Source organism: Leptosomus discolor, chromosome 1, assembly GCF_034619465.1.
Source record: "Leptosomus discolor isolate bLepDis1 chromosome 1, bLepDis1.hap2, whole genome shotgun sequence".
In the NCBI taxonomy this organism is placed as follows: Eukaryota; Metazoa; Chordata; class Aves; order Leptosomiformes; family Leptosomidae; genus Leptosomus; species Leptosomus discolor.
The window spans coordinates 212,212,482-212,227,874 of record NC_141391.1 but is presented as its reverse complement, the minus strand read 5'-3'; the positions used below and the strand labels follow the sequence as shown (position 1 = coordinate 212,227,874).

General features: G+C 43.6%; 1 protein-coding gene across 2 annotated transcripts; it reads left to right on the top strand.

Moving 5' to 3' along the window:
- The first annotated feature begins 1,360 nt into the window (after nucleotides 1–1,360).
- On the top strand, nucleotides 1,361–15,100 carry PROSER2 (proline and serine rich 2). Of its 2 annotated transcripts, none has more exons than XM_009957338.2 (3): nucleotides 1,361–1,546; nucleotides 12,915–13,167; nucleotides 14,063–15,100. In XM_009957338.2, exons 1-3 carry the CDS (start codon nucleotides 1,361–1,363, stop codon nucleotides 15,052–15,054), a joined length of 1,431 nt encoding a protein of 476 aa, XP_009955640.1. In that variant the 3' UTR covers nucleotides 15,055–15,100. The 2 variants fall into 2 exon arrangements, with proteins under 2 accessions (XP_009955640.1, XP_086337096.1); XM_086480970.1 differs by having other exon boundaries at nucleotides 12,915–13,170.
- The last annotated feature ends 293 nt before the right edge of the window (nucleotides 15,101–15,393 follow it).

The window sequence follows — 15,393 nt, the reverse complement described above, 5'->3', positions numbered from 1 at the left end:
GTTGGAGGGAGCTTTCTCACATACCTGTGGTAATGTCGTAGCCCTCTCCTGGGAGGAAGTGATCAGCGGGATGGAATTGTTGCTCACTATTGGCAGATGCTATCTCACTGCTATGAAACGCTAATCAGCTTACCAGGAGGCTCTGGTTTCCCAGCCCTCTGCTGACAGGGGTAGGCGGAAGGAGAAGTAATCCAATTGAATTGGAAATGCAGGTTTGACTTTGCTTCTCATGTCGCCTCTTGAACCGTAATAAAGGGAGAAGCACTTGGGAAGCAGGACCATCTCATTTCGTTTGTACAGTGTCAGGGTAATGGTATCCGGTTCCCAGCTGGTTGCATACGATGTGGTACCTCGGCACCAGCTGTTTTGAGGAAAGCATCCCTGCTGTTTCCTGGTCACGGGCACAGCGGGGTGAACAGGTGGACTGTTAGAGGACAAGGCAATTGCTTGTTGCAAAGGGTGTTTCAATGTATTGGAGAGAGAAATGAGCTAGGTTCTACTTTTTACCCACGCCCTGTTTGCACTGTTACTGCAGAAGGGTGACTTTTGTCTTTGTGATACTTTGAAAATGAAGGGAGAAATTCTGCCGGAGTGTTTTGGGAGATGGTGACATTTCAGAGCGGTACTGCAGAAGTGAGCGCTAGGATGGCTTAAAAAAACCTGGGGGCTTTTGCTCCGGTAAGCGCCGGTGCGTATCTGTTCCAGTAAGCCTCTTCTGAATGTACAAGCACCGTTTCTTCATGGTTGAGTGAAATAAAAGCTCTGTAAGCTTTAAAATGCAATTTTGCTGTGTAATGCGATGGTGCAAAAATGGCACTGAGTTCTGTCCATGGATCCTTCACCAAAAGCAGCTGGCATAGAGCCGCTTCAGTAACATGTGAGTTAACTGCAGCAGTGTTAGGAAATGAACTGGATTCTGTTTGCCTAATGTGATCTGATAAATAGAATTCTTGACTAAAAGCTAGTAAAAGATGAAGATATTTGAACTGGGTCAGTTTGTATCTCAGCCAATGGGATTTTATTACTGTTAATGATGTGTCATAATGGAAAACACAAACTGAATCTGTAGGACCAGCTTGTAATTGTAGACATCTGGTTTGGAAGCACATGAGATGGGGTACAGAACCTTGCTATGTTGAATTTTTAAAGTCACCTTTTAGAATAAGACCAATTTTTTTTTAAAAAGATGCCCATAGGTTCCTTCTAAACCATAAAGAGACACCCTTTATTAACTTGTGTGGGCTCTTTTTTTACCATATATTTTCCACTACTTTTCAAGTATTCTAAAAAACCCCAGATTTAAAGGTAACACGTTGTTCTCTGTTTTCAGAAATGAATAAAGCTAGCAGCCCTACGTAATATGCTGATGGCATTCTACGCTGCATCGGGACCGATAAGTCAAGAGAGTGTGATGCCTGGAAATCTTCTCTCGGATTCTCTTGAAATGGCATCCCAAATCTCTCCAAAGCAGGCACGTGGGAGCATGGAGAGGGGTGGCAGCGTGGAGAACCGTGGCAGCCAAGCCAGGTGCAGAAATCTTGCCTTGGTAAGTGTTTAATGAGCCTTATCCTGAGTGATCCAAATTACATTACTAGCTTTGTTCACATCACAGAAATTGTGTTTTATTAAGCATTGATTTTTGCTATTCCTAGTCCTAAATTGTTGCTTGTGGTCTTGGTTGTTAACAAACTGAAAGGCCAGAAATAACTACTCTGATTTGGTGCAACAGCTTGTTATTCTGGTGTGATTGTTTCCAAGAGCTTGGGGAGTGCTTCTCTCTGGCTGCTCATCCCAGTGAACCAGGAACAGGGGTAAGGAGCATGCGCTACACTGGGCTACCCAGTGCAACCACCTGTGTGTGGTGTACGGTTTGGTGCACATCTCTGCCCTCGCTTTGAGTAGCTCGAAAAGGAACTTAAGGATAATGTTGGTTCTATACGCTTAAGCTCTTTGTTGACACTACTGGATGAAGGTCTGTGCTTATTCCACCTTCATGTAATTAGGTGAGTAACAACTACGTCACCATAAACAAAGCTGTCTTCACATTAGTGAGTATGAGTGTGTGGCCATTTAAATAGTAGGTGAGTAATTGAGGGAGTAGGATGCACTTCTGCATTTTTCCAAGTAGCAGGATGATTCAGGCAATGAACTCAACAGTAGTTTGTACTGTGACAGGCTAAGCCTAGAAAGCAGGTACAGTTCCTCGCATTTTTTTATCACAACCATTTGAAAAGCATCCATTTTTAATTGATGAAAGAGCACTGTGGTAAACATGCTTTCCCTAAATGGAAATCTAAATCTCTGTCTTGCCTTAAACATGGAATTAGGCCTTCCGTATCTTTCCCTCAGCCTTCCCTGCTAGCTTCCTTTTAGTGGAGTAGTTTTCTGTGAAAGAATAAGTGGTGAAAATAAGTCAGCAAGTTGATATCTGTATTTATCTATGTACTTCAGAAATGCTCAGTGTTTTTGTGCTACATTTGTAGCTTTTTGGCAACTGCAGGTAATTGTGAAGATGTTCCCTCTTGGTTGTTTCTAATGAAAATACAGTAACTCTGTTAATATTATGATGTATCCATCAGCTTGTGTTGCTAGTTAAAACACAAAACAAGTATGACTAAAATTAGTCCCTTAACTGTTTCTTATCTGTGCTAGAAAAAATTTGTGAAGGGTCAGGGTGGGGGAGGTTGAGAACATAGCCAAGTACACCGTTTGGACTTGGGTATTTAGAGTATGTTCTTTTATTATATGACAAGTGACTGAATCTTAGAGAATTACAGTGGGAGTTGCTCTTTGAGGAATTACAACTTGATTTTATGAAGAATTACAAGTTGGTTCTATGCATAACTCTGACTCCAGTTTTCCAGGTTATCAAACCAGTAGCAAATCATATTTCCATAGGTTTTATTCTCTGCTGTGGTAGCAGGGATGAGACTAGTCATTTGAAAAAGTCAGTATTGAATAATGAGGCTATATATAAATCAGTATGTTTGTGCAGTCTCATCCAGAGTCTGCTGTGTCAGAGCATTATGTAGATTCCCTTAGTCCAACTGGATCTTACCATGTGATAACCCATATGATGATGCATCAGCTAGAATTGGAATCCCTTCCTGCTCTGTAATGCAGTAATTTATAGATGGAGTAAAAGCTGGCTGCAGGTTTAGGCAATTCCCATCAGACCTGTGCATCAGCAAAAGAAGTTCCTGAAGCCTTTGGTTTGTCTTGTTTGAGACAGCATCTGGAATACTGGGTCCAGTTCTGGGCCCCTCAGTTCCAGAAGGACAGGGAACTGCTGGAAAGAGTCCAGCCCAGAGCCACAAAGGGGATCAAGGGGGTGGAACATCTCCCTTCTGATGAAAGGCTGAGGGAGCTGGGTCTCTTTAGCTTGGAGAAGAGGAGACAGAGGGGTGACCTCATGAATGTTTATAAACATGGAAAGGGTGAGTGTCAGGAGGATGGAGCCGGGCTCTTCTCGGTGATGTCCAGTGATAGGACAAGTGGCAACGGGTGCAAGCTGGAGCACAGGAGGTTCCACATGAACATGAGGAAAAACTTTTTCCCTGTGAGGGTGACAGAGCCCTGGCACAGGCTGCCAGAGAGGTGGTGGAGTCTCCTTCTCTGGAGACATTCAAAACCCACCTGGACGTGTTCCTGTGTGACCTACTCTGGGTGGTCCTGCTCTGGCAGGGGGGTTGGACTAGATGATCTTTCAAGGTCCCTTCCTACCCCTAACGCTCTGTGATTCTGTGAGTTAGTGTAGTAGTATAGTAGGTAGCATGCCCGATAAGGAACAGTATTGTTCCACTGGCAGATACCTTTTGTCTGTTCAGCGCTGAAACAGGTTTTAGAAGTCCTCAGGATAGAGCAGTGTTCTTCCAATATTTCTTTTTCTATATCCTCGTGTAATTGTGTATTAAAAGCATGATTTTTACAGTCCACTAAGCAGATCCGGGATTTGTAAGAGGAAAAGCTAATCAGTGGAACATGCTCCTAGAGACCTTCTTGCTTCAGTAGTTTTGTTATGAAAGTTCAGAAGATGCAGAAGCTTTGATGGCCTAATGAGGAGGAGGGGATAGATAACTTTGTGAAGACAAATAATTTCTTATAAGACCAATTCTGAGAAAGGAAGGGGCAGATTTTCAGGCACGCCAGACCTCCATTGCCCTGAAACAGAAGCCACTACAGACTTACCTGTCTCTTCATTTAGTACTTTTCTGGGTCTGTTCACCTAGAGATACAACACGGAAGGTCAGAGTTGACTTAGAATTTTTTTTTTAATGGCCTTGCAAAGGGAAGAAGTGTAGCAGTGCTTTTCTGACTGCTGCAGGTTTCTTCCAACTCAATTACAAAAAAGAGGCTTTTGAGCTTCTCGGTGTCAAACTACATTAGTCACTAAATATAACCTTTGTGTTGCATCTGTGGAATTTAAACAAACCTAGAGATGTGATAGTAGAGACAAACACTTGGACTGGCTTTAGCTTACGCTGACTGCTTAGAGCTGGTTTGGCCAACCGTTGGCTGTTCTTGCATACTGTGTGTCTGCGCTGGCATTACTTGCTGTGGAACTGGTGGTTGGTTTAGGAATGACTAGGAGATGGACACGAATTGCCATGTGCCAAAAAGGTCTTAAATTCTGTGTGCGTGATTCTCACCAATCAGCTGTTCAGTTTAATTTTGCCAGACTTCTTGGCTGCTTCTTTGGCGGGGGAGTTGGACCAGATGATCTCCTGAGGTCCCTTCCAATTCCTGCCATTCTGTGATTTTTACCTACACAATGGTGCTTTTAGTTACTCTTTGACAATTGCAGTCCTTAAAGCCAAATTTATTGGTTTAGATGGAAAGCAAGGTGCTGATGTCCTGTCTTGATTGCAGTAGGATTTTCCATACAAATGACAGATGTTTGTCTGGATTTATGCTGCCAAATCTATCACAGCAGCTGAAGACAAGTATAACAGCCTATGTTTGGATGGGAGGAATATTTGCCTTGATTTTCCTCTCACACCAACTTTTGTAACCATAAAAGTTCTTTTATATGAGGACATGAATTTGCCCATATATTCTGTTTTCTTTTTAGTGAAGGTGGTATCCATACATATGGTTGGCAAAAGCATGAGACAAGTGTACCTTCTCGATATATGGAATCAGTTGCACTACCCAAGGGGGAGGGGAAACAAAACCACTCTGTTCTGCTTGGCAGTTCTGTCTTCCAAAACCCATTCTTGAATTGCACTCTCTGATAACGTGGTGTAAGAACTGATTTGCAGTGAAATACACTTGCAGCAATTTAAGGACATTTAATTCAGAGATAAAACTAGGTCTTGGCTTTTTTGGAAGCAATTTGTCTTGTTCCATTGACTAAATAGGTACAGACCAACTTCTTAAAGCCCATCCTTCTTTTTCAGTGCTTCACTCTGGTAATTGTGCTGCGTAGCTATTCTTAGGCATAAGTAACTGCTTTAGTTTCTAGGTGTGAATAACACGTTAGGACAATAGTATCACCTATGAAAATCATACCAGAAGGTGCTGGTTGTACCTCAAGTGAGCTGTGCTACTTGGAACTGTACTAGTACTAACTAAGCTGTGTCAGTGCCTTGGGTCTGTTGATACGACTTCAGTACTATACTTTCTGTATCTGAACACGTCTTACTGAGTGATAGGTTTGAGGGATAGTGAGTTCTTGTTTTGCTCAATAGATCATGCTGTGGGTTGTGGTTTTTTATATTATTTGTGCCTTTGGTTCAGACAGATCCTCACTTAATGCCACAGTTTATCACCACTCTTTTTGGGGTAGTGGTGACCTCCAGAATTTGGTCAATTGTTTCTTTTGGTCACCAATCAAGTGGCTTAAATTGGCAGATGGGCATGATTCTAGAAAGATGTCTTATTCCATTTGTTATTTCTTCAGACAAGCTGCCTCTGTGGCTCTAGCAAGGCTTGACCAGGCACTGAAGATGGTTTGTTGCTGCCAGACACCTTGTACAGCACAGGTGACATTTTGAACATTGCTTATATAGGCAAGAACAAGTATTTTGTGAGTAGTCTGAGCTGGCTCAGTATCTTATTTCACATACTCAGCCATTTAACTCAGGGTTGACCCAGTTATTTTGTAGTTATGATGTCTTTTGGAGTCTAAAAATTGGTTGCTATGACCTTTATCCTCTTTGGATCAGTACAGATAATTCAAATGCAACAGACCTGGTCCTCTAAGTGCACCGTGTTACTATCTCTTTGCCTCAGCCTCTCTGAAGACATCCTGGATTCCAGTGTGGTTTTGGGAGTTACTGGAAAAGGTCTGTTAGCCCACTGCCACCTTTTTTTCCTCACAATTCAAATGTGCAGAGTCTTGTGATGCTGAGCTTCAGTTAGGTTGAAGGGAAAGTTCTGAGAAAGACTCCTTTCATAAAATTAATGTGGGTTTTTTTCCCCCCTTGATACTGATAGTCTGCAGGCTTTACTGTACTACAAGGTCTTTCACCATGTGCAAGTACTTTGCCAAATAACAGTACAAAATAAGATGAGAAGTTTTGACTTTGATACCTTCTATGGATACAACTGCCTTTGGGCAGGTGGAAGCTATTCCTTACAGGGTGTGGAGAGAGCTGTGCTATGCTTCATCCGCTTTAAATTGATATTAGCATGACTTGGAAGCAGTATGCCTTGGAAAAGTAAGAGTCACCGTTCCTACCAGCAGGGCAAGTAGAGAGGAAGAGGGGCTGGAGAAGTGCTTGCTTTGGACCGTGAGTATAGAACGAGAGTGAAGATCCTGACTCCTAGAAGGAATGACCTTGCTGTAAAACGTGCTGGTGAGAATATAGATCCTGAAGGCAATTTGTGCTCTGTGCACAAACTGCATCATTCTGCTTCAAAGCAGGATCTGGTAGATTAAGGTTATTCCAGCAGGTGGGCAGCACTGCTCTTTATCCTGCACTGACAGACATTCCTGAGCTTCCAAAGCTGTTTCTTTGTTCTCTGCTACTTTTCAAGCAATACTTGGATTAGAGTTTTTATAATGTGAAAGCAAATTTCCACTTCTTTTCAGCGCACATAGAGAAGACTTGTAATGATAGGGTGGTCAGCTTTTGATAGGCCTGTGTCTGCCTACCACCCATTCATTCTCCCCCGTTTTAAAACATAATGGGCTCCATTCTTCCAGCCTTCCCGTGCAGCTAAACTCTCAGCACTCCTTGCTTTGTTCTGGACCCTGTCCAGCTTGGCTTCATCCTTTCCAAAGTTCAGTGACTGAAGCTGAACTCTGTGTACTGGATGAGGATGTGCTGTTATTTCATAACCCTGGTTAATGTATCCCAGAATGACATTCACATACCTGAACAGCGCCCTTTTTCTTCTTTCCAGCACTTAAACTGACCTGCAACTCCTCCTGTCTTGTATTGCCGCTTAGACATTTTTCATTGCTCTCTATTCACGTGAGTTTCAACTGAATTTCAACTTGCAGGCCACCAGCACACTTCTATGGCTCATGAAGCTCTCATTCTGTCCTATCTAGTTCTTGCAGCAACATCTTCCAGCATAAGGGGACTAACAAACACCAAGTTAATTGTCTGCTGTTGTTAGTGAAGTTATCAAAAAGGTGCAGGGATAAATCTGTTCAGGACTTGTCTTGTTTCATTACACAATTTATGATACATCATGCCGCTTCTCCAGAATAACAATCTCTCCCCTGCCCCCCAGGTACATGGGTGACTTGCAGTGACTTCATCTAGGCATGGTTTCCTTCTTCTTCTCCGTGTATTTTTGCAGGGCCATGTCATAAAGCCTTCAAATCAAGGTATATGACATCTTGTGCTTAAACCGGCTGTCCCAAGTCAGTAACCCTCTCGTGAGAAGTCAGATTGGTGTGAAATAACTCGATTTTTGTAAAAACAGCGTTAGTGGCTTTTGCCTGAAACATCTCCCGATTTTTCTCAATGTTGTTCTAAAATAGAAATTAAAGGAAAGAAGAAATTATAAGCTGGTTAGCCGAACTTTGATAACCAGAGAGATGTCTTCAGAGTTTATGTAGATCTTGCATTGCTTTAGCTTGCTTTTTCTAAAAGTAGGTTAGAAGTATTTTAACCGGTGTGACTTCCGTTCATCTAGTTTATATTTTAAATACTTCTAGATCATTTGTTTCCTCACTTATGACCTATTGATTATATGCTTTGCTAACTATTACGAAGCACACAGGTACAATTATATTAATAAACTGAAGAAAACAACATTCGATATTATAGTTGTCTTTGCCAAATGAAATGGTATTATCAAAATCATCAGATAGTGGGTTGTAAAGGAAGTACTTTTTGACACAGCACACAATTAAACCATGGAACTCATTGCCACAGAATGCTGTGAATGCCAGCCCTTTAAATGGGCTTAAACAATAAGATGAATTCATGCTAGAAAGGCTTATTAAGGGCTATTAAGTACACAGATGCGGATGCAACTGGGAAGTCCTTAAGCCATGTATTGCTGGAAACTGGAAGGATGTAAGGAAGAAAAATATAAATCCATGCAATTTACAGCAGTACTCTTCCCTCATTCCCCTGTCCTGTGCATTACTGGTGGCTGAAGGCAGGCTGTGGAGCTAAATGGACTTTGGGGTCTGATCCTGGATGGAAGTTCTTCTTCCTCCCTGTAATTCACTTGCTTCCAACTCGAGCAACGCAGCAGTACGATCCGTTCTGTTTCCCTTTCCTGTGGATATAATCAGAGGTACTTGCCTCTTTCTTTTGCACTGAAGCTTTTGTACCTGTTCTGATACTGCTCCTGCATGCAGGGCTTTCCTTCCCCCCCTTTCCTTTCACAGGTAGAACCGCCTGCCTTGTTATTAACAGGCCAAGGCCTAAGTGGTGCTCAATTGGTCTCTTTCTACTACATGTTACAATAGTTTGCTCCCTTTGTGGTTTTTTGAGAAGCATCCAGTCACTGCTCTCCCATGGAACTCTGCCTATTAATTCTTTGGCACTGTCAAATGACTGATGATAAATCAGTTGAATCTGGTGTTCTCCTGGTATTTTGCTAATTGAAGTTTGGTCTGTAGCAGTTTTCAGAAGAATGACTTTTTTTTTTTTTTTAAACCACTGCAAATGTCTTGGGATTTCCCCTGCTATTTGTTTTGTGTCAAAGCTGAGCTGGTCTTAGGATTCAAGGTCTGGATGTGATGTTAAGAATTTCTTCAGATGCATGTGAAAAATTGTGGGCCTCTGCTGTCACTGTTTTGGACAGGTAGGATAGGGGTCTCTTCTGTGAAACAGGTTCTGTTGTTCTTTTTTCTTTTTTCATCTTTTATACCAAACACAATCATAACAGACTCTTTCCTGTTTGGCTTAAGCAGGAAATGTTTGGCTGCACAGAGATCTAAAATATTAATGCCAGCTGAGCATACTCAGCTATTTCAGCTGTTTGCATCCAAAATTTCTTCTGTCCAAGCAGTCTGTTTGATCCTCAGCTAAGGCACAATTTTCAAGTTTCAAATTTAGGCTATCTTTTGACAGTAGATTTAAAGTCAGTAGTGTTAAGTGGACGTGAGATTTAGTTTTGGGAGGTGTGTTTGTGTATTAAGAGTAGGGAGTTGGTGGAAAGTATGAGGCGAATAACTCGAGTCGCTGAAAAGACTCTGCTTTGACTGTTAGAAACCCAGGTTCTTCAAGGAGAAAGGAGGCCTGGAAAAGCAGCCCAAAAAGGATATGAACTGTTCCAGTACTTGGGATATGTGTAAAATGAACTAATTACAAATAGACTTGGTAACCTTAGTTAAAACTGGCACCAGTTAACTACAACAAAATTCCTCCCATCTTTCTGAAAGCGTCACTATAATACAGGCAATACAAGTGGGTATTTTATAATGCACTTCTGTTCTCGGACCAGTGGTAAAGCAAGTCACTGCTTGCTTCACATCTCTGAGTGCCTTTGGTTTGACCAGCTTGAGTAGGTTTGTTTTCACTGTGCTTGAAATGGGATTGTTTCTTTGGCTCACAAACTGAAACATGCCTTGCCTGGGGGAGTTTCTAGCCAGGCTGGATGCCTTGCATCTCAGATGGTGACCTGCCATAATGCTACCTAATCTCTGGAGCTGCTGTCTGTTTGGTTGGTTGGTTTTTTGTTTCCTGAGGAAATGTGACATTGGTCATCTTGAAGGAAAACTGTAGGAGGAAAGAGATCAAAGTGCTAACTGAGATGAGGTTGGCCTTTCAAATCTAGGTATGCCATTTACTACAAATGTATTTGCAAAGGGATGGTTAGTCATTTCAGATCCTTCACCTAACGGGAAACTGCTCGCTTCAGCAAGATCCATGAGGGATTGTAAATCAGGCAGAGCTCTGCTGACCAATCCTCCTGCAAATCTTACCTGGCATGGAAAAGCGCTCAGTCTTGCAGCACAGAAATGGAAGGAAGGAAGGGCGGGCTTCTGACAGTCTCTGCTTCAGTTCACCTGCTGTTTTGCACAACTCTTGATCGATCGAGTTAAGCTCATGTGGGAGCAGTTGCTCTTTCAAATGAGCAAAGCGGGGTGCATTCGTTTCTGTACTGCACCACAGTCTGGACCTGCTGCTGCTATGAACTTCCTAAACGCAGCCCCCCTTTTTCTTTTTCCCTTTGCCTGCGGAAGTCTGGCTCTTGCAGTGAGCTCACCCGCAACAAAAGCTCCTCGCAGTGCTGTTCAGCTCCAGCTCGGGCCTACCTCACAACGGCTGCTTTCCTGTCATTCTCTCGCCTGCTAGACATAGCAGCCGTATGAGTATTTGGGTGGGGAAGGAAGGAGATTGCAACATCCATTAAGGAAAAAAAAGAAAGAAGGCTAGTCTGTCTCTCACTTTTCAAGTGCGGCTGTAAAACTTTCCTTGGCCTTTGAAAACTGAGCTCTGCCATGTGGTGGTTGCGAGCTGTGGAATACGTCAGCCTTTGAAGTTATTCCTTAAATAGGCAATTGCAAATGGCATCCAAATTTAAGCTTTTATAGCAGTTTTGCTGCAAGCTGGAATAAGTTACTTATTCTGACGGTACTCTGTGAGTGGTAAGACCAAGTTACAAATTACCCACACCTCTGTACCTGTCTCCCAACCATCAAACAACATTCACCCTGGTGACAATAAATCTGAATCTCTAGAAATGTGGTCGTAGCATTAAAACCAACTTTTTATTTCCCTGCAAGACTTCAGTCTTCTGTTTTAACCAAAAACTGTGCCTGCTGTGACTGAAGGCTGCTGTGTTGACATGATTGCAGCCACAGATAAGCAAACCTGTCCTCAAGTGTCTGAACAGCAGTGCGACCGTCTTCTGTATTTTGTTCATTTATTTATGGGGAAAATGTTCTACAGGCCACACAGGAGAAGCCACCTAAGAGCCCTAAAGCATTTATTTTCTCATCCGTAGCATTTTGAGTGCTTAGAGACTAACTGCTGCTTGGTACGACACAGCAGTTCATAGCTCTCAATCTATAGGCCTTACTTTTCTACAGAGGTACCATTGGTTTTATTTTTAATGCCAGGGACGGGGATAAAAACCTTTGTTGGCGCAAGGAGCTAACAGGTAGAGCTGCAGACAGTTTTTTTCTAGTGTAATCTAACGTAAGATGATCTGAACAGGCACGGTGAGTTTGAAGCAAGTCGCGCTGCCCTAGCAAGAACATGTCTACCTCTTCCATATTTGCACTGCATACCTTCATGTATTTACCTAAATTCCCCCAATCCACCGCTTAGATGTAGCCTCCATGCTAAATCTGACGTCCCTGAAGAAGTAAAAAGTAAAGATGAGAAAGTAGACACTATTGCTTTGCTGGTGCCTTCATGTCAAGTTACTGACAGCCCACTTTCCCGTGTATGCCTGGTGGGAGAGAAATTCAATCCTGAAAAGGGAAAACCTCACTTACTTTTCAACAATACTTAGCTACATTCCAGAACTTACACAGCTCTCTTGGGAAATTTCTTTCCTGTATCCATTGTCTTAATGTGGTGCCTTTCCTAATCATTCTTTGTCATCTCCAAGCTTCTGGAAAAGTGAGTGTTTCCCAGGGTGTAGGTGGAGGGAAGAGAGTTTGCGCATTGCTGCCTGGCTTCTCATAGCAATATTCTGTTAATCAAGAGCAGTGACTCATAGAAAATGAAGACTGGATAATCCAAGTGATTATTTATCATTTCAGTGGTCTAAAGGATTGTTTCCTGCAGGAGAAAATAGCCCGAGGCACTTTAGTGCTAGGGAACACATCTTCCTACTTATTCTAAATTTTTCCTTTCTGTAACTCAAAGGTAAAAATCTTCAGAAACCCTCTCCCTCCTTAGTACTTCTTTGTAATCTATCACAACTCTGGATAGCTCAGGGATTGCAGTGGTAGAGCCAGATTGTAGCTCCAGCTCTGCCTCTAGAAGCCAAGTTGCATTTTGGTCTAAGTAATAAGGGAATCAACCCGTTTGTTGGACTGTCCCAAGTGCACCCTTGCCCTCCCATGTTGCTCCCCAAGCCTTGTCCCTGAACCTGACACAGCAACTGAAACAGCTTACTCCAGTTTGGATCCTGAAGAAGGTATCTGAACCCTTGTAAAGGTTCAGGTGTGGGCTGGTTTTTACCTTTTTTTTATGTCTGCTCTTATGATCTTTTAGCAATTTGTTCTGTCCAACCCAAATGGACACTTGTCTGCTGAACTAGTTAGGTACTTTAAAGGATGAAATACCAGCTGCTGTTCTTCAGTCAAAACTAATGCCCTGTAAACTGGCTTTTTTTTTTTTCCTCTTGCATTGTAGTGGCTGAACGCCTCCTTGGGAAGGGCTGAAACAGCAAGCAGGAGATGCTTCTGGTGGGACTGCTGCCTGTTTCATCTTGGCCCTTTCTGCCTTCAAAAAGGGGTGCTGTTTCCTCTCAGGGTACTTTCCTGTACTCACCTGTAGGGCGTTAATCTTTCCAGCTTTTTTCTTTTTTCTCCATAGGATGATGAGAGTCTGAAATACTTAACTCACGAAGAGCAGGATGTTCTCATGTTCTTTGAGGAAACCATAGATGCCTTAGAAGATGACTTGGAGGAGCCAGTCCTACGTGACAGTGGCATCCACTGTCAATCTCCAAGGTCAACGGAAGAAAATGTGTCCAGTCATTCAGAGACTGAAGATATCATCGATTTAGTGCAGTCAACACCTGAGAGTAGCGACCATGAAGGCCCTCCTAGCAGGGATCCAGAACCAGGTAGTCGTATTTCTTGAAAGTGTGTTTTTTTTTCCCTTTGACTTAGCCCTGACATACTCTCCTTAGTAGGGAAGGTACAGAATTTCTTTAGCTGTTTCTGCCTCAAGGTGAATCTGTGACAGATCAGGAGCTCTAAGGACTGTGATTTTAATTTGACTTAGGATTTCTGAAATTCTTGCTGTTACTATAACATTTTTTTCTTTCTCATGGAGGTCACGCACATAATTAAGTTGGGGGACTTCTATCTCAGTCCCCTACCCGGTGACTGAGTTGTAACAGAACTGAGTATTATGCAGAGTCATCGCAGCGCAGCAGACTGCTGTTCATCAACCTCTTCACGCTCTGCTTCTAAGACCTCTTAAGAGTTTCTCTAAGCGCTTTAAGATGGCAGATTGTTTGTAGTGTTACTTAGTGTGGGACTGAAAGACACATGATCCTGCCAGTAAGTTTGTGACAAGACAGTGTACGGCATGTTGTTTTCTTCACCCTGTAGAGCTGGCTCTCTCTGTTTTTTTGGAGAATGGGTTTATCAGCTAGCACATGCAGTGGGCTGTAACGCGTCCTCTCCTGGCTGTTAGAATAAACAATAAGAGTTGCAAAGCTCTTGGAAAAAGCAGCCGTTGAAACGCAGTGAAGGTAACGTGCAGATTGTGAATGCGTGGCAGGAAGGGCTTCCAGTGAATGCATTGTAAATATGGGGACGTGAACTACAGCGTCGCCTACGAGATGCCGATGCTAGTTCAGGTACAGCTGCCTCTGGCAACGTGGGCTGAGTTTGAGTTAGGAGGTTTGGGGGAGGGCAGCACTGGTGCTTGCTAATGCTGGGTGAAAGCAAGCCTTGTGTTCTGCTCTGTGCGAAGCCCTAATGACATCGTTGCTGCTTTGTCTTTTTAAGTGCTGGATGCTACCTGGAGAGCTGAGAGCCCTAAGCCAGCTGCACCTGCTGACCTTCCCCCACATCCCCCTGTACCACCACCACCAATGCCCGAGACGCTTCCTCTTCCTCTGCCACCCCCTCCTCCAGTGCAGCATCCGAAATTGCTTCGTTCTATCCCCACTCCACTCATCATGGCCCAGAAGATGTCTGAGCAGCAGCTGGAGAGCAAGGCGCGCTTCCCCAGCGCCCTCAAGGAAGGGAATTCGGACAGGAAGAAAACCCCAGTGCCCAACGGTGACTCTTTTGTGGCTCCAAAGCACCCTCCTGCACCCGCACCCAAACTGCACCGCTTCCCCAGCAACATCAACATAACGAACGTCAGTGGCAAAGAGTTCAATGAGACCATTTCGAAAGCAGCAGTTAACGTCCAGGAGCGGAGAGCTCAGGTGCTGGCCAACATCAATGGAGGAGCTTTTCTGGCAGCTGAACTGGAGGAGAAGCTGCAGAAAAATGATTTCTTGTCACGTAACAGAAGTTCTTCCTTAAGGGACCTCTCCTCTGAGCAAACACGATACGAGGCTCTGTCAAAACTTGGCCTAGTTAAGGGAAAGCCAGCTCAGGACCAAGTGGACCGTGCCCCAAGCACTCAGCAGCTTGATGTGCAGCCCAAGCAGGCAGATGCTGTTCCCAATGGATATCAAAACATCCACGAGATTTTAAAAAGCGAGCCCAGCCCTTTCCTTCCTGTGGGCAAAACGGTAACAATCAAACCAGAGGTAGCTCTTGCTGCTAACAAGGCCAGCGGTGCACAGCAGACCACAGCAAAAACTTTTAATGATTATAAACAACCTAGTCTAAACCTGGATATGAGGAGGAGATCGGGATCACTGCCTAGACCTTCAGGATTTCGATCCCAAGGGATAACGGTAAAGTTTTCTGGCCGTGGCTCAACAGAAGAAGCCAGGAGAGAGGCACTTCGGAAACTGGGACTGCTGAAAGAGACTGCATAATTCGGACAGGCATGTTGTGGCAGCGGGGGGAAAGTCATAGCATGGCTTTGTGCTGGAAGAGTCCGAACAGGATTGGGATCGAACAGGTTGAAATAAGAACAGGGAAGTTCTCTGCTTCAGGCAAGCTAAGGAGGTACTAGACACTGTGGAATGACCGCGGGTGTTCATCCCAGAAGGACTGGCACCACGTATGGTCACGTACAGCAGTGGGTTTCGGCTCTCCTTCCTGCAGAGATACTCATCTGCTGCTCTTTGTGACTAAGAGGAATTTTATTTAAGTGATCCTAGACTACAGCAGACAGCATCTCGGCAATGAGGCGTGCAGCGCAGTGTTGTTGT